General features: G+C 39.3%; 1 protein-coding gene across 1 annotated transcript in view; it reads right to left on the bottom strand.

The window, feature by feature from the left end:
- Positions 1-10,384: 10,384 nt before the first annotated feature.
- Positions 10,385-19,337, bottom strand: part of ARMC3 (armadillo repeat containing 3) — an 85,700-nt gene continuing 76,747 nt past the window's right edge. The window contains exons 16-18 of the mRNA XM_045588063.1: positions 15,934-16,134; positions 13,598-13,760; positions 10,385-11,295 (exon numbers count right to left, since the gene is read on the bottom strand). Of these exons, the coding sequence (XP_045444019.1) occupies positions 11,086-11,295; positions 13,598-13,760; positions 15,934-16,134 (574 nt within the window). The 3' untranslated portion in view covers positions 10,385-11,085. The remainder of the gene's footprint in view (positions 11,296-13,597; positions 13,761-15,933; positions 16,135-19,337) is intronic.

Genomic DNA, 19,337 nt, shown 5'->3' with positions numbered 1-19,337 from the left:
CATTACAGAGGTCATGAGTCTGGCCCTTATCGAAACTTTGACTGGATTAGCTAGATGAGATGTGCAGGCCCTACTGACTGCAGCCCTGACACCTGGCCATCAATTTCCAGCAGAGGCAGTGAATTTTTCCACTATTACTCTTGGTTGGCCAAGGCTTCCCTCCTTCCACAGCAGTGCCAGCCAGTGGGCAGCCTCCAGGGAGGGAAGGAGGTGAAGGAGCAGCTCAGGTGGGAAGAAGGAAGTTCCCTACCATAGGTCTCAGTCTGGGTGGAAGGGCCTGGGCAGAGCCTGACATTGAGCAGGGTCCTGCCTTAGGCTGAATAGATAGTAGGCTAAGTAAATCCTGCTTGCTAACTAATTGCATTTTGCAGCTAAATGCCCACAAGTCCTCAGTTACCACCAAACTTAAGGTAAAGTGAGATGAAAGAAGTGAGACAGATACAGACAGAAAATGACATGAGATTGGGAGAAGAGGGGAGAGGTGCCTGATTCCTGGGTGCCTCACCTGAGAACCACCCTCTCACAATCCAGAACCCCTTGGTGGATTTTGGAAAGCCAATTTCTGCCCATTCCCCATAGTCCAGACCAAGGGACCCCACTGGTGCACAAACCTGAGCTGAGGGAACACTTCGGATCCACAAACCTGTGCACCAGGCCTCTAGTCTTATCTAATAAAGAGGGAATATGCTAATTGACCCTCACACCATTTCAAAATGGCAGCACCCACAGCCAATAAGGAGAGAATAGGCTAATTGACTGCCCTGCCCTCAAAGAGACAACATCCATAGGCAATAAAGACAGAATATGCTAATTGACTGCCACACTCTCAAAGATGGCAGTGCACACAGCCAGAAGATGGCAGTGCCCAGTTTCCTCAGCCCCCCAGTCTGAGGCCTTGGATGGTGGCTGCCCAGCCACCCAGGACCACCTGAGGCTCAGGTACCTAGGGCCAGCCAAGGCTTGCACTGCTGGCAGTGGCAGCAGCAGAGGTGTGATGGGGACATTGCTTACCCCTGATCGCTGAATCACCTCCCACCCTTGATGTATCCCAGACTGAGAGAGAGGGTACGCTGGGGTGAGGACCCCCTCTCCAGTACATGAATTTTCATGCACCATTTCTTGTTATAGAAATGAATACATTCAATAAAGAAATATTTGGTTCAATTTTTTTTTAACTTTAATGAACAATAACTTGCAAGCCTCTATATGGATTAATGCCTTAATATGTGGTCTTACCCTTTGACATAGAAACCTGAGCTGAGGGAACACTTCGGATCCACTCTGACCTTCTCTCTGGAAATTTCTAATTCATAGCTGTTCTCTGTGGGATTGTGCATTCTTTCTACATAGTATCTTTGACAGAGATGACAACTGTACATGAAAAATGATAACAGAATGTGTCCTTGAGGGAGCCACTCTCCGGCATCCCCTCCCAGACCCTGACAGCAAGGGCTCTGAAGTGTGGCCAGGGGCGCCAGGCTGAATGCAGACCTGGCTCCTCTCCTGGACTGATTTACATTAAGGCTCTGGGCCAGGTTCCCAGCCTGATGCCATCCTCCTCCCCCTGCCCAGCCCAGGACTTCTGGGCCGTGCCAATAACACAGTTTTAGGTAGCCCTAAAACTAAGGTTAAAAGGTATCAGATGGTCTGTATTAAGAGATTTACCAAGGCCTTCCTCATTTTTTCATTTCCTTTCTGTGGGATTTCACATTCATGGGCATAGTCTCTGATTGTGATGGTGTAACAGCATTCGACACGGCCATCCTGATTCTCATGGCAGTCATTTTACAAAGAGCATGTGCAAGAGAAAGCATTAGAGTTATCCTGTAAATGTTTTTAACTCACCAATAATGTTTATGCAGCCTGCGAACATGGCTCCGGGCATGGAGAGGGCTTTCCTGTTGCTAAATGTGGTTCTACTCCCAAAGCCAGCCCAGATGGGTTCCATATTTCCACTTCTGAATGGGGCTCTGAAGTCTATTTCTGACCATTCTTAACTGTCTTATTCTTTTATTATTGTCTTATTAACAAAGGAAAATAACTGCATAAGGGAAGTCTCATCTCATTCAATAATGAACGTTCCTTTTTTATCCTAGTTCTCAAACAAGTAAATACTTGCATGGAAAAGATAGAAGTCAAGCTTTCCATTCTGTAAGAGTTTAAGGAGTCAGCATCTCTCTCTCTCTCTCTTTCTCTCTCCCTCTCTTATTTGTATTAATAAAATGAGGTTAAAGTGTTTTTCTGGAGAGCTAAATAAATGAAATCACATGGCTAGAAAGCTGTGCATCCAGGATAATGACTATCAATGATTTAGCAAGATAAATGACTTGATAATACAAACATGAATGCATCCATCCTTTTTTTTTTTTTTCAGTTTTCCTAAAGTAAAGATCACAGAATCAAAAGAAAATGTAGACACTAACTCAGATTTTTCAAAGAAAGGAACCTATAAATAAACTAATTGGACTATCACTTGATTTGTATGTCAGATATGTAAGTACTTAGAGAGAACACTGTTTGCTTCAGCTGTTCTCATCAGTGTGATTGATGACTACTTAAAAGTGCTTGATTCCATTTGTATGCCAGCTGTTCTTGTGTAGAACAAACGGGGACTTTCTCAAGACAATCAGAGTCGGACTGTGTGCAGGACTTGGGGGCTGATACCTAGGAGCTGGGCTCTTAGCTCATTGCTCTGAGATCAGACCACATTCGTGATGAAATACAATTGACCTTGAACAACATGGATTTGAACTGTGGGGGTTCATTTTTACACAGGTATTTTAAAATAAATGGTGTAAATGTATTTTCTCTTCCTTATGATTTTCTTAGCATTTTCTATTCTCTAGCTAACGTTATTGTAGGAATACGGTATAGAATACATATAACATACAAAATGTGTTGGTGTTTATATTATTGGCAAAGCTCCCAGTCAACAGTATGCTATAGTATTAAGTTTGGGAAGAGTCAAAAGTTCTATGCCGATTTCTAACTACACAAGAAGTCAATACCCCCTCGCCCCCATGTTGTTCAAGGGTCATCTATATATTTAAAGCAGATGCTGGTAAAAATAAGAGCCTGCCTCTTTGCAGGTTTGATTAGCCAATGTTGAGTCGTTGTTAGCAAGTTAACAAGAACCTAGGTAGTCTTAACTCCACACACTATTAGTGCTTTAAAAGGTGAAATTGCAAGATGAGTCATTCAGGCCACAGACAAGTTGGGCCAAGCAGCAAAACGAACATCATCATACGGTGGAAGTGATGCTATGTCCTTTCCTAGGGAAGCAGCTGCCACATGTTACGCCTCCAGGCAGCAAGGAAAACGAACACATGCACACGGGGGATGACTTCAGACATGAGCTCCAAAGATAGTGGCAGGTCTGCATTTTTACTTCCTGTTGCACATGTTCCAAGGCAGCTGTCCAATAGATGAGAGTGATTTTTTCTTCTTTTTTTCTTTTTAAAATATATTTTATTGATTTTTTTACAGAAGGAAGGTAGAAGGATGGAGAGTTAGAAACATCGATGAGAGAGAATCATTGATCAGCTGCCTCCTGCACATCCCCCACTGGGGATATGCCCACAACCAAAGTATTGTACATGCCCTTGACTAAAATTGAACCCGGGACCCTTCAGTCCGCAGGCTGATGCTCTATCCACCGAGCCAAACCAGTCAGATGAGAGTGATTTTCTTTACCACAAAAATACTTTCAGAGGTATCCAAATGAAAATAAAAACTAAGAAAAATCTCATTGTCGTTTTTAAGTTCAGTTAATTTCAGGCATCAAGACAGCAAATGCTGCTCAAGCTCTTCTGTGCCAGGGACTGTACCAGTACGGTATTCAGCAGGCCTGAAGTAGCTCTCTGTTTTATTGGGGTGGGGGGAGAGGGGGGACAAAGCATAGTTGCTACTGGTTGTCAACTGCTTACTCTGGTTAATTGGCACTGTGCTGAGCATGTGATATGCACTATCTCCTTTATTCTTCAGAGCAACCTTATGAGGTGGCTGCAATTATTACCACCCCATTTTAGAGACAAAACAAAACAAAACAAAACAAAAAAACCAAGACGTTTTCTCAACATCCTATAGTTAAAGATGGTGGAAGCAGGACTCAACCCAAGTTTCTCTGGTGCCAAAGAACACCCATGCTCTTTACCCCACGTGCTATATGTGTGCTTTAAGGAAAATGACAATGCCAAGCAGCCAGCTCTGGGAAAACGCCAATCTGCCTGACAAAAACTGTTACAGAAGGTCATCAGAAGAGCAAAAGACATCTGGAGAAGCTTAGGGAGAAGGTGAGGCTTAATCTGAATTTAGATTTGAACTTGTAGACAAAATATTACCAGTGAATATTGAGGATAACTACCATATCTTCTCACAAATATTCCTTTTGTGCTATCAGAGGAAAAAAAATTGGTCTCATGAATCATCAAGCTGATGTACTGTGACCTTTCTTGTATAATTATATGTATACATATAACTGTATATGCATATAAGTATATGTAAAAGTATATTTAAAATTATAGAAGTATTGGTGAAGGCAAGTTCACATAACCAGGTGTCAATTATCTCTTTTATAGATGAGAAATTGCATCAAGTTTTGGGTACTGTACGAATTGCTTAAGGTATTGGGAGACAATATTCCAGATCTTTTTTATTTTTTATTTTTTTCATAAAAAGCAGGAAAATAATTTATTCCAAATGATGGCAGAAATAAGAAATTCATCCTGAAAATGGACTTGGTATAATTCCGTCAGGACAGATCTCCCCTCGAATATGCTCTCCTACGGCTGCCGCGCCGGAGTCTTATTGTTTCGTGGCAGCTTTGGAACACGTCACTGGCCCCCGTGTGGTGAGCAGGCAGGGGCCATCTCCAGACCCACAGTCCCACGGAGGGGGCCACGTTTCCCAAAGCACCTTCTGTCTCAGAGGAGCACAGAAATATGTGGTGGCATTGGCACCATTTAGATTAAGGAGGCACATAATTCCTCAAAGTATAAAAAGGCGAACTGGAGAAACACTGCAGAATGAGAGAATCAGCTGTGCCTTGCATGTGTAGGGCAGGATGGCAGGGCATACATGGATACATACACATGCACATCCGCATCTATCATTAATATGCATGGTCTTATTTCTTCCTCACAGTATCTTTATTAAGCATATAGATTTGTTCAAATTTAAAGCTTTGCCACTACTAGCTGAATGATGTTGGTAAGTAAACTTCTCTGTGCCTCACCTGGTAAACATAAGCGATGCTCCTTACACATCATAGGGTCACCAGAAGGATTGAGTGAAGGCATAACTAGCCTCTGGCACATAGTAAGCAATCTGTAAATAGTCCTTATTATTTACCTCTGCTTTCCAGAAGAGTAAACTGAGTGCCAGAGAGGTTGAGTAATTTTGTTAAGGTCACACAGGAAGAAAAAGACACATGCAGAAATTAATCTCAGCTTTAACTCCAAACCTGGGCTTTTTACTTCTGTTATGATATTGTTTCTCAATACTAAAGGCGTAGTGACTTAATAAATAAAATCGCCACAATACAATCCTTTTACCTTTTTTAACAATTATTTTTAGTTTTAAATTATGATTTGTGGTTTATTTATTGGCAGATCCTACAGGTCTCTGGTACCGTGTGAGTTCTGGAAGAGCCTTATTTAGATTCACTATATTAATACATTCACACTGAACACTCAGATAGGTATTGACCAGTTTTATACTAAAATTTTTATATTCATAATTTTAAAAGCAAAGCTTTGTTAGTAACCTATATGATAATATCCAATTAATTTTAAATACAGAATAGTACTTTTAAATACTAAGCTATAGGTAAGTAATTGGATTACTACTGTCTTCCTCTAAGAATACACCAAAGTGATATCTTCCATATAGTTTTCATAGAGTATGTTTATCCAGTCTTAGTATTTAGTTGAGTTCAGACAAACAAGCACCATCCATGTGTGGAGTACAACCTTCCTGTGTATGGCTCTAAGGGAAGGGACCATCTCCTGACACACCTGCCTCTCACCTCCCGATTACTGCCTTTGGCAAAGGACTGCTATTGACATACCTTGCTGAAAAAGGAAAAAAAAAAAAAGAAAAGAAAAAAAAAAAGATTACTCTTTAAAGAATTGTATGTCAATAAAGAGAAAAGGTCAGTATCCATTTGATTGTTTTTTAAGTTTCAAGAAAAGTATTTTTCATGGGTGACATTGCTGTTTCTTTGACCAGGAAATAATACTTTTGAAATCTGATATGTACTCACTAAAGGTGCAGTGCAAAATGAATCCTCACTTATATCTGCTCAAAGGCTGGAAAGGATTCTATTTAAACTAGAGGCTCTGTGCACGAATTCATGAACCAGTGGGGTCCCTCGGCCTGGCCTGCAGGATTGGGCTGAAACCAGCTCTCCAACATCCCCCAAAGAACCCTGCCAGTGCATGACTGGGGCCAGGGAGGGACACAGGAGTTTGACTAGCTGGGAAGGGGCTGTGGGAGGGCGCCAGGGCATGTCCAGCTTGTCTTGTTCAGTCCCGATCAACCGGATCCCAACAGCTAGCTAACCTACCAGTTGGAGCATCTGCCCCCTAGTGGTCAGTGCACATCATAGTGAGCAGTTTAGCATCCTTAGCATATCGTTAGCATATTATACTGGTTGAACGGATGACCAGACCATTGGACACTTAGCATATTAGGCTTTTATTATATAGGACCAGAGGCTTGATGCATTCAATTCGTGCAAGAGGCTTGGTCCTCGCAGCCCTGGCTTCATCCCGAAGCTCATCCAGAAGGTCATCAGGCTGTTTGGTCTAATTAGCATATTAGCTCTTTATTATATAGGATTAGAGGCCCGGTGCACAAAATTCATGCACGAGAGTGTGTGTCCCTCAGTCCAGCTTGCACCCTCTCTGATCTGGGACCTTTTGAGGGATGTATGACTGCCCATTTAGGCCCGATCCTACGGGGCAGTCAGATATCCAGGACTGCTGGCTCCCAACTGCTTGCTTGCCTGCCTTCCTGATTTCCCCTAACTGCTTCTGCCTGTCAGTCTGATCACCACCTAACCACTCCCCTACCAGCCAGATTGCTGCTAACTGCCCTCCCCTGCAGGCCTGGTCCCCCCCCAACTGCTCTCCCCTGCAGGCCTGGGTCCCCTCCAACTGCCCTTGCCTACAGGCCTAATCGCCCCCAACTTCCCTCCTCTGCTGGCCTGGTCACCCCTAACTGATGCTCCTACAGGCTTGATTGCCCCCAACTTCCCTCCCTTGCAGGCCTGGTGCCTCCCAACTGCCCTCCGCTGCTGGCCATCTTGTGGCAGCCATCTTGTGTCCACATTGGGGCAGTCATCTTTGACCACATGGGGGCAGCCATCTTGTGTTTTGGAGTGATGGTCAATTTGTATATTACTATTTTATTAGATAGGATAGAGGCCTGGTGCATGGGTGGGGGTCAGCTGATATGCTCTGAAGGATGTCCAAGATCAGGGTAGGGGTTCCCTTGGGTTGTGAGGCATCCTGGGCGAGGGGCCTGTGGTGGTTTGCAGGCTGGCCAACACCCCAGACACCCAAGTGGAGGCCCTGTTATCTGGGATTTATTTATCTTCTATAATTGGAACTTTGTAGCCTTAAACGGAGGCCAAGGCAGGCCAGGACAGGCAGAAAGCTTGGCTTCCTCTATTGCTGTGGAAATCTAAGCCTCCTGCTCTCTCCATGGCCATAGCCATCTTGGTTGGGTTAATTTGTATGCTCGATCCTGATTGGCTGGTGGGCACGGCTTATGGGGTCAATTTGCATATTACTCTTTTATTAGGATGTTCATTTCTCCATTTAATTAATAGCTATTTTTAAAAGTTAGGTATTACTTTTAATGAAATAGTTTGATTTCCAAAAGAGAAACTGTGGCTTTTGAGTCTGGCAAACTAACAAGTAGCTTTATATAAATTGTGTTTGAAATCTCACAACTATTAATACAATTGCCATAGTTTCCAGTTTTTAAGTGATAGGATTCTAATTCAGCTCTCCATAGTTCTAGACATTGCCCCATGTTTCTTACATCTAGTGCTGACTAAATTAACATGTTATTCCAATCCAAAGCTTGTAAGTCCTGAAGGAGATCCTTAGCACTTTGTCATCCCACTGCAGTGACCAAGATCAGGTGTTCCAGCTGCAAATGGAGGGGCTCAGCCTGGCTCCTTGAGTGACTATGTGGAGCAGAACTCCCCTATGGGCCTGTGTTTGACATGTGATGTGTTAACTTTTATGTTAAGTGGCTGATCTCCAAGGATATTCTATTCCAATACAATTTTCTTTGCTTCTTCTCCAGGTGATCATCTTCTCCCTTGGACCATCTCATTGGTTTTATAAAAGCTCTTTGTTTTTTAAAGATATGAACATTTTATTTGTTTTGTAGGCTGCAATTTTTCTCCCTGACTATAATTTTGCTTACAATTTATTTTGATGAACAGAAATAATTTTGCTTATTCTTGAATAAGAATTTTAAAAAGTTTTATATACGTAGTTAAACTTATCAACTATGTTCTATGGCTTCTTTTTTTTTTAATCGTATATAGAAAAGACCTTTACTTGCCTAGCTCATAATTTTCTGATTGTCATTTCCCCATTGAGCAGAAAAGCTACATCTGGACTTGATATTTTCTATTTTTATGTCTGTTTTATACTAATTTATTTATTATTGTGTTTTAAGTATATGTTCTGTTATATGATGGGGCTAGTTCCTCTATATTCCAAAAATATTATTGGTATTCATATGCTTTCACTCTTCTAGATAAATTTTACAATTTATAAAGTTCTAGAAAAGAAAATGTATTGGGATTCTATATGAAATTATACTAAATGTATATGTTGCTGAGTTTTCTATCAAGAAAATGGTGTGTATCTTCATTTAGTCAGACTCTTTAAAATTTTATGTTTTCTTACATATTTTTTTGTTAAATATATTTTTAGGTATTTTATAATTTTTAAAAAAATACATTTTATTGATTTTTTAAAGAGAGGAAGGGAGAGAGATAAAGAGCTAGAAACATCGATGAGAGAGAAACATCCACCAGCTGCCTCTTGCACACCCCTTACTGGGGATGTGTCCGCAACCAATGTACATGCCCCTGACCAGAATCGAACCTGGGACCTTTCAGTCCGCAGACCAACGCTCTATCACTGAGCGTTTTCAGCAGTATTTTATAATTTTTATTGCTATTGTGAATGTTTTCTTTTTATACTAGATTGTATTATTATTAATAACAAATTAATAATAAATTTTATTGCTGTATACTTAACTGGTAAAACAGAATAAATAAACTTTAAAGACTTGAGAATATAATTTAAACTCATTCCAGTTCAATGATTACCTAGAACCTAGTTAAGGCGGACATTATACATAAGGTCTCAAAATGGAGAAGAAATGTCTCTGCTGTGCCAGCCTGAGAAATGTGGTGACCCCCTCGACTGTGTCACAGTGGCTCTTCAGTGAGCCTCCCTCATCCCTTTGGGAGCTTAGGCCACTGCCCTCTGGAAACTGTTCCCAGAACTGACTAGGAGGTTGCTTTTCAAAGATGGCATTTTCTGTATTACATTTGTTATCTGTATGAAGCTCCAAAGAGGAATTCCCTGGTCTTTGCTCCTCCTGAGAAACTGCTTTGTGCTTTCATCTAGTGTCCCTGATTATAAAGCATGTAACTTATAGCATGTCCTTCTGCACTGGCTGCTAGAGCACAGAGTCAAATTTTCACTCACCTCCAACAATACATAAGCATTACATGGATACATTTGAATTCTAAGCTTAATCCTGGCCTTATTGAGCTTTCTTTACTCTCTTATGCCTGTTTTTACTATTATTATTATTATTATTATTATTATTATTATTTTGTTCCATATTTTATATCTTTGTAATCCCCTTTAAATTCTTTCTGGATCAAAACAGACTTGAAAATGCTTAGACGAGTATGTATGCTTCAGTCCATGCTCTAGTTCATAAAATTGCATGATAAATATAATGACCACACTATTTGACATACAGAACTTTGTTTTGAAGTAAAGAATTATAAATTCTTTGAATTTACAGATTGGTTCACCTAGAATAATCTTGGCCTTAATTTCTAAAATCAAATTCACTTTTAAAAACATTCTGGTAAAATGATTACACAGGAAACTGTCATTTTAAAGCCTGACCAGGAAATAAATACTTCATGAGATTCATCATATTACTTATTTTTCTCTCTCTTACCATTTAGAAATGTGTGTTTGCTTTATTTTGTGCTTAATACTGAAAACACAACTCAGCAAAGATTTATTATATTTTCATATTTCAAACTTTCACAGAAAAAGAATTTTTAAGTTATATAAATTTGAAATAATGTTTTTGTCACCCAGCATTAAAATGTATAAAAGCAAAACAGAATGTTGTTGTTTTTTTTAACTGAAGGTATATTTCCAAGACAACATAGATAGGACAAATACAATTTATGGAAATAGTTTTTAGAAATATTTATATTTCAGTGAAGTATATTAAACTTAATAAGTTTTAAAAAATGTGAACAAAGTCATTTTAGAAAGTAATTTGTAATACTAGAATAGATCTATAAGTAGTCAAACTCTAAATAATCTTACTTTAAGCAAGTGAGCAAGGAGACCGAAGGAAGACATTAAAAAATAAACAAACAAAAAACAAAAACAACATCCAATTTGCTTAACCAAGTGTTCCTGAGGCCTTCTGGGCACGAAGAACGACAGTGATGAGGCCACAGAATTGCCTGCGAGCAGCAGCTGAGTGTTTTACACAAGAATCCCAATGGACAGGGATACTCCTTGGGAAACAGTGGGCTGGATTAATTTTGACAATAATAAGCTTTTCACAAGAGACTTTTCACAAAGCATAAGGTGATCTAATCAGACTACACTTTGCCAGAATCCTGAAGTCAGAAGCACAACCATGTCAATGCAAGTACCCTCATTCTGACTCAGAGAGAACCTTTCTAATGCTTTTATTTAAAGAAATAAAATTAATGAGGGAATTTCATAGAAAGTGTATAGGATTAATGTCTTGTTTGAGCCACTTTTGTGTTTATTTGTTACTTTATAGAAATCTGTAACGATCTGCTTCTTTACTTTTCAGCTTCATCAGTGCTCCTGGATGGAATATGAGGTCAACGATGTATACTTCAGGAGGAGGGAGACCTCCAATCACTCCCTTTTGAGATTCATTCATCAGCTTCACTTCATTCCAAGCTCTGCCGTACTCCCCTCGAACCAGAGAGCAGCCTAGGCCAATTTTATCAGCCAGAGCCTGTGGGAGAAAACACAAGATCAACCAAGAGTGAGGAGGGAGATGGGGTGGGGAAAAATTCTCGGTTGTAAGACCCACCTTGGTTGAAGGTGAAATATACAACTCTTGCAGAGAAGTGCTTAGAAAGGAGGCTGAAACATGTGGAGTAATGTGATAGGAGCCAAGAAAATGTGATATGTTCCCTGGTTCCTCGAGATCCTGTAGATTTAAAATTTCTGTGTAGGTCCTGCTGGGAAGTGACATTTTTCAGGCAGCGACACTGCATTGTATCAGGACAAGATTGATAATGCCATCGGAGAAAAGCTATTCCACCGGCTTTCAGCACTAGCGCCTCTATCCATCTTTCCAGGCTCCCAGGCTGCTCTCTGGGATTGAAGGAGGGACTGAGTGGGTGGGGACCTGTTTCTAGCCAATTCCTTCTGTGATGGACAGATGCTGTGGGGCAGGAGGGAACGTAGGAGTGGCCGGTCCTTCTTGGGCTGCCTGCTGCTGTCTCCTCAGGGTTTACTTATGTTCTGGGGGAGTTATTTCTTCTGTTTGTCTGGGTGTTGAGGTTATTTTAAAAAGTACCCTGGAAATAATCTAGAAACTTCCTAGCCACAGTACAGTGGATAGGCTCAGGCTGCCCGGGTTTGAATTTCAGCTCAGCCACTTCCTAGTTGTCATCTCAAGCAAATGGCTCCGCCTCCGTGTGCTTCCATTTCCTCGGCTGTAAAATGAGGATAACAATGGTCTAAACCCGTGGTCGGAAAACTGTGGCTCGCGAGCCACATGTGACTCTTTGGCCCCTTGCGTGTGGCTCTTCCACAAAATACCAGGGCCTGCGCGAGTCTATTTTGAAGAAGTGGCATTAGAAGAAGTTTAAGTTTAAAAAATGTGGCTCTCAAGAAATTTCAATCGCTGTACTGTTGACATTTGGCTCTGTTGACTAATGAGTTTGCCGACCACTGGTCTAAACACTCTCCGCATCGGGTGGTACACAGTGGAAGTGAATTAATACATGTCAAGTGCATAGAGCTGTGAATGCTGGCACACAGTGCGTACCCAGGAGGTGTTCCTAGTACCATAGGGCGGGAATTGTGTTTTTCAGTAATCCCTATATTCAGTTATTAATGTAATTTATCTGAATGCATAGCATTCTGTGATACTGTGATTTCTAATAAGAAATATATTTTGGTCTTCATCAGGGTTTCTGGCACAGAGCTCCTAAAACCCTGGGAATTTCCTAAGTAATGAGAAATTACTGCATCACAAACCCTGATGAATACCAAAAAGGCGCCTTTTGTTATGATAAGGAGGTGACTTGGACACACCTGAGGATGGGGACAGATTGCCTGGAAAATCAACCACTTGATTAGATGTTTGGAAGTTTTGGTCCTACTCCCTCCCCCTACCTCTGAGGAGGGAAGAGGGGCTGGGAGTGGACTCAGCCAATGGCAGTGATTTAATTGGTCACGCCTATGCAACGAAGCCGCCACAAAACCCCGAAAGGACGGGGTTCGGAGAGCTTCGGGGGTGAGGAACAGGTAGAGATTTGGGGTGAAAGCTCCACACCCTTCTCCCATACGTGAGCCTATACTCTTCTCTCCATCTGGCTATTCCTAAGCTACATCCTTTTATGATAAAATGGTAATCCAGTAAGTAAAATGTTTCCCTGAGTTCTGTGAGCATTTCTTGCAAATGAATCAAACCCAAGGATGGGGTTGTTGGAAGCTTCTTCTATAGCTGTTCAGTCAGGCAGAGGGGTGGAATACTCTCGTCTTTCTTCCTTACCTGCTATAATCCTATGTCACTTCCACTATACCATTTTCTCTCCTAAAAAATTCCCTGACATCACCTTAGAATCCACAAGTCTGGCTTTGGTATACCTTGTATGGAACTGTCACTTTGGAATCTCTGTATTCCCAAACCCTAGAAGAGGCACTGGCTCTCAGTTGGTACACGATAAATGTTGAATGAATATGCTGTCCGTAGTCTGTGACTATATACAGTATATACCTGTGTATATGTATATACACATATATACCTCTCAAATACAAGTAAATCTAAATAATACCATATTTCCCCGAAAATAAGACAGTGTCTTATATTAATTTTTTCTCCCAAAGTTGCGCTAGGTCTTATTTTCAGGGCATGTCTTATCTTTCCATGTGCTAGGTCTTATTTTCGGAGGATATCTTATTTCCGGGGAAACACTGTGGGATTAATATTATCCAATTAAATACTAGCAGCTTGCTCACTACATTATGATAAAGAGAAAACATTTTTACCTCATGGCAAATGAGACAAACATCTTAAATACCTTGAAAAGCAAAGCTCGATGGCAGAAGATTCCTTTTTTGATCTGTCCAATTGGAACAACATTGGATTTAAGTTGAAATTTTAGTTCACTTATATGAAGTTCCCAGCTGAAATCCTGTAGTTTATCTTTTGGAATTTTACCGCCCATTTTTTCTGCCACGTACCTGTGTTAATCAATCAAGTTGAATCTCACTTTAGACAATTTGAGTATAGCTATATGTAAAATTATATATTTTTTTCCTTGATTTTGTTTACTTTAAAAATGTACTTATTATAACTAGAATAACATTCTGCTTACTAATTCAAAGTAGCATTTATAAACAGATACTCTAAACATTTCATTCATTACTTGACAAGAAATGAATGCTAATTTTCCCAATACTTACAACAAGATACAAATCAGTACCACTAAATTTCTCTCAATGCAATTTTAAAATTTTATCCTACTCTTAAAAAGTATTTGCAAATGATTCAATCTAAAAATCAAAGGCATTGTAATAACGTAGTCCTTTTTTTTTTAAAGAAATTTAAACTCAGAGAAGAGTACATAGAAATTTTCCCATTAGATCCCCAAGTATTTTTAAGTTTCATAATTTTTTTCTCTTATTTTAATTATTTTTTTTTAAATTTGGAGAAGGATATGGTATTTATGTAACACTGAAGATGGAGGAGAGAGGAAGAAGCAAAAAGGAAAAATTAGTAAACAGGTGAGCAGGTGCTTTGGATGTATACTTTGGCTGTGGACTTCTCTTAGTATTAGGCTCTCACTGAAGAAGTCAGTAAATGCTCGGCAAAAATTCTCTGTAGACTAAGATTACTACATCTTGGAGTAAAGGTGGAATTGCATATTTTAAAGAAAGAATTTTCCTTTTGTATGTAGAACTGAGCAAAGAACAACAGTGACAACCAAAAGAAAGAGTTTAGAGAAAGCTAGTTATCTGCCCTGCAGACCCACCTGGCCGCGGGGACTGCAATGAGGGATAGCAACCAAAACATGGGGACAAATCTCTGTGTCTCTATCTTCATGTGGGCTTGGGTTAACAAGGCAATTAGTTGGGAACTGATGAGGCATATTTCTGATAGGAACAAAGCACGAGGAAACTTGACAAATGTCCAGATGAGCTAAATCAGAGTTCTGCTGAGTCATCACTTCCCAAGGACATTAGGAAAACTTTAGCAGCCAAAAATGTTCTATTCCAGTGCTGGTGGCTGTGTTTCTTGCAGTTGTTGCATCCAGGTTTGATGACTGCAGCTCCCTTCTATTTGGAGTAGATATGAGCTCCCACGGAGACCGCAGCTGTTGCCAGTCCAGTAGTTCAGCTGCTGGTTGGTGTCAGTCAGGGAGGCTCTCCGCTTCTAGTGATTCCTAATCCCTTACAGCTCCCACGTTAAGTTCTCAGCTTCTCTTAGTGAAGTGGTTCTCAACCTCTCTAATGCCACAACCCTTTAATACAGTTCCTCACGTTGTGGTAATGTAATGAATCGTAATGTAAATATCTGTGTTTTCCGATGGTCTTAGTCTCTACAGCAGCTCTCGCGCGCTAGCAGGGTGGTCTAAGACCATCAGAAAACATAGATATTTACATTACAATTCATAATAGTAGCAAAATTACAGTTATGAAATAGCAACGAAAATAATTTTATGGTTGGGGATCACCACAACATGAGGAACTGTATTAAAGGGTCGCGGCATCGGAAAGGTTGAGAACCACTGTCTTAGTGGAACCAGATTAAATGCTCCCAATAAGAAGGTAACTTCACTGTTTATGCAGAATGCTGGGCCTGCCCAAATATTTTAGAATACTCATGCTCCCACTTTAGAGCAATGTGAAACATATAACATAAAAATAGGGGTTGGTTATTTGTATTAGAAAGTAACTTGTGGGTTTACAAATAATTCACAATAGAATTTCTTTAAATCTTGAGCACCCTATATTTCCAGGGAATTGTTTCATTTTCAAACTTTTGATTTTATTTATAACTTCTTCAAGGTGAAGATTGAAAGATGCTTTTCATGGTTTTCCTGGAAAAATGACAGGAATTTTTTGCCTATACTCATTTATTTATTTTAGTAAAACATAGTTGGCATATACATAGGTATTTTTCTTCAGGCAATTTCAAGCTACTGTTTCTTTTTATTGGCAGAAATCTGATCTAAAATAGAAATTGAGAAATTTCCCTCCCAATTCATTGTATTTCTGTTTCAGAGTTAGAGGTAGGGAACTATAAAGTTCAATTTTATTATGGTGTCATTGTCTAAAAATTGGCTGAAAAATGCAAACCACTAAAATAAAACATATTTTCCACAAATTGTATATGCATATATAAACCACTTACTTTGCAAGAGTCTCAATCTGTTCCCTTGTATTGGTTATGGGAAGAATTGATTTGGTCACTTCATACACATAAACACAGAAATCAGGATCAGCAGGAGGGGACCATTCTTTATCTGTGTTTCCTTCTCCAGCCCATCTTAGTACCACTGTAGCCTCTTCCTCCTCCTTTTGTTTTTCCTCCTCTTTTTTACCTTTACTTTTCCTTTAAGAGTAAACAACAACCATCAAAATCACAAAATGAATAAGCACAAACTTCTCTGAGTTCATCTAAAGAACATCCCAGAAATAAAGTATTTATATCTCAATGACTATACAATATTGTTGTCAAATTTTCAATGACAATGATAGATTTTTAGAGTTTCTATGCTTTGCAATAGATATTAATTTCGAGAACACACACACACACACACACACACACACACACATATATATTATGAAAATTATCTATTGGTTTTCTGAACAATTGTGTAGCAAGATTCCTGGCTTGATGGAATAAGTATGTAATAAATATTTATTGAATTGAAAAAAAATAGGTTGCCTTCTCATGGAGTCTTTGCCAATTTCATATAATCTCTTGCTTCAGTTGACACCTTCTGAAGGAAGAATGTGGTTCACAATTTTTAGGAGAAATTATTGAAAGCATAGAAAAAAGCAAAACAAAACAAGGATGGCATAGAATTCTTATCATGCAGGGAACAAAGACTCACCAAAAGTTTATCTGGGGAAATGTAGTTAGTTATTTTTGAAATTAAATTTATTGGTTAATAAAACATGCAGGTTTCAAGTGCACAACTCAATAAAATATCATCTGCACACAGCATCATGGGCCCCTGCCAAAGCTAAGTCTCTTCCTGTCCCCATTTATCCCTCCTTCACTCACTTCCACCTCCCCCCATTACCCACTGAAATGTACTTTGTTTTGTACTTAGGAAAAATGGAATATACTTAGTAAACAATGAATATACTAGTTAATTAAAATATAATATTAATTAAAATTTCCAGATTTAGAGAAATTACTAATTATTATATAGGTTTTTGTTAACCAAAGATGCAAATTATTTTGTCTAATGGAAAAGATACTTTCAAAGGTTACAATTTATTGTTCCATAGGATGCTTAATGTCCTACAGTACGTTTTGTTTTGTAATTTGTCAGTCTTTTTCTAACATTTCTTAACTAAGTAACTAGCTTCTCAAATGTTCTTTGGCCCAATATTGGGTCATCGTACTGATTCTCTCTAATGATGAGTTTAACAAAAACAATGGCATGGGTTCTTTCTCCCACTGAATACAATCCTAAAGCCTGGACAGAATGTATGCAATCACTATTTGAAGATTCTGAAAAATAATTAGTAGCAAAAAGATCAGAGAAGACACTGAACTGTTGGTGAGTCTAACTTTATTTTTGTCCACTATTCTATAAGCTGAACTAAAGATAGCCCCAAATCTGGAAGCGGGCATCAGCACAGGCTGTGAAAGCTCAAGGAGAAGCCTGACTGAGACATAGGAAAGAGACAGTGGAGTGGAGAAAAGCCCCTTTTCCCCTTTGTTTTTCTCATTCTCTTTTGCTCCAGCCCCTAAGGAATCCTGTGACAGTGGTGTTATCTGGGTCCCTAAGAGCCTAAGACTGCCTTAGACTCAGATCCCCTGCTGTATGGCTGTATATACGGATGCAGTCATGAGAAAACTGTATCAGGGCAGAGCATATATAGGGGAGTCCCAATGAACCAGAAAAGACAAAGGAGATTGTGTAGATAAAGGAGCTCAAGAAAGCCACCATATACATTTGTTTGTGAATTCTTAGGCTTACTCCCAAGCTTTGTGTGCATGGTTCTGACCCAAGAAAACACCTACATGGGTTTTGAAGATGGAACCATGGGATAGATCACTGCCCAAGTCCCCAACTGGACACTAGTTGGCACACAAGCAGGGCAGATCCAAAGAAAACTGCAAACTCTTTGAACCTGGGCCTGACTGTGGATGACAACTCACAGATCACTGGTAAGAATTTGAAGACTGAAAGCAACTGGGTCAATTACACACACACACACACACACACACACACACACACACAGGAATATCCTCCTTAGAATGCATAAAAGACTCATAAATAAAAACTGCAGCACTTAAAACATGATATTACAATCTAATTACTCAGCATATAATACAAAGAACCAAGAAAACCTCAACTCATATGAGAAAAGACAATCAACAGACATCAATGCCAAGATTGCACAGATACAAATGCTGAAATTAGTAACAAATGCTCTTGAAGTGAATAGAGAGTAAGTTTTAGAAAGAAATAGGAGATATAAAAATAGAATTTTGGAGCTGGAAAATATAACACAGAAACTTAGAAAAATACAACTTTCTGAAGTGGTTTAATAAAATAGAAATAAAAGAAGAATGAATCCATAAACTTGAAGACAAATTTTAAAAAGTAACCAATCTAAACAACACAAAAAACAAAAGACTGGGAAAAAACTGACAGTCTCAGGGACTTGTTGTAAGATAAAAAAGACTTAATATTGGTGTCATCAAATACCCAGAAAAGTAGGAGAAAGATGAAGTACAGAAAAAATAATTAGGACTGAGATGACTTCCTCAATTTGGTTAAAGATAAATTTAGAGTCAAGAATTTTAGTAAGTATAGGTAAGATAAACCCCACTCCAGACACACCAAAATAAAACTATCAAAAACTAAAAGCAGATGGCATAATTGTCTATGTAGAAAACCCCAAGGAATCTACTAAGAAAACAAAACCCAAAAAGCTCCTAGAACTGACAAGCGAGTTTATCAAGGTTTCAAGATATATGCTCAACATACAAAAATTGTGTTTCTAGCCGAAACCAGTTTGGCTCAGTGGATAGAGCATCAGCCTGCGGACTGAAAGGTCTGGCTTCGATTCTGGTCAAGGGCATGTACCTTGGTTGTGGGCACATCCCCAGTAGGGAGTGTGCAAGAGGCAGCTGATCGATGATTCTCTCTCATCAATGTTTCTACCTGTCTATCCCTCTCTTCTTCTCTGTAAAAAAATCAATAAAATATATTTTTTAAAAATTGTGCTTCTACATAAAAGCAACAAACATGTAAAAAGTGAAAAAGTTCTGGAGCACTTACAATTGCTCCAAGAAAGTAAACCCTTAGGTATAAACTTGACAAAATATGTAAAGAATCTGAGTGCTGAATATTAAAAATGCTGTTGAAAGCAATCAAAGATCTAAATAAAGGATGAAACATACTGTTCATAGATTTAAAGATGCAACATATTAAAGATGTCAATTCACCCCAAAATGATTTCTAGGTCTCATGTAACTCCTATCAAAATCCAAGCAGAGTTTCTTTGTAGACATAAAAATATCGTATTCTAACATTTATATTATACAAGAAGGCACAGAATAGCCAA

This window comes from Pipistrellus kuhlii, unplaced genomic scaffold, assembly GCF_014108245.1.
Source record: "Pipistrellus kuhlii isolate mPipKuh1 unplaced genomic scaffold, mPipKuh1.p scaffold_m20_p_1, whole genome shotgun sequence".
Lineage (NCBI taxonomy): Eukaryota > Metazoa > Chordata > Mammalia > Chiroptera > Vespertilionidae > Pipistrellus > Pipistrellus kuhlii.
The sequence above is the reverse complement of the archived record's forward strand: the minus strand, read 5'-3'. Positions and strand labels throughout refer to the sequence as shown.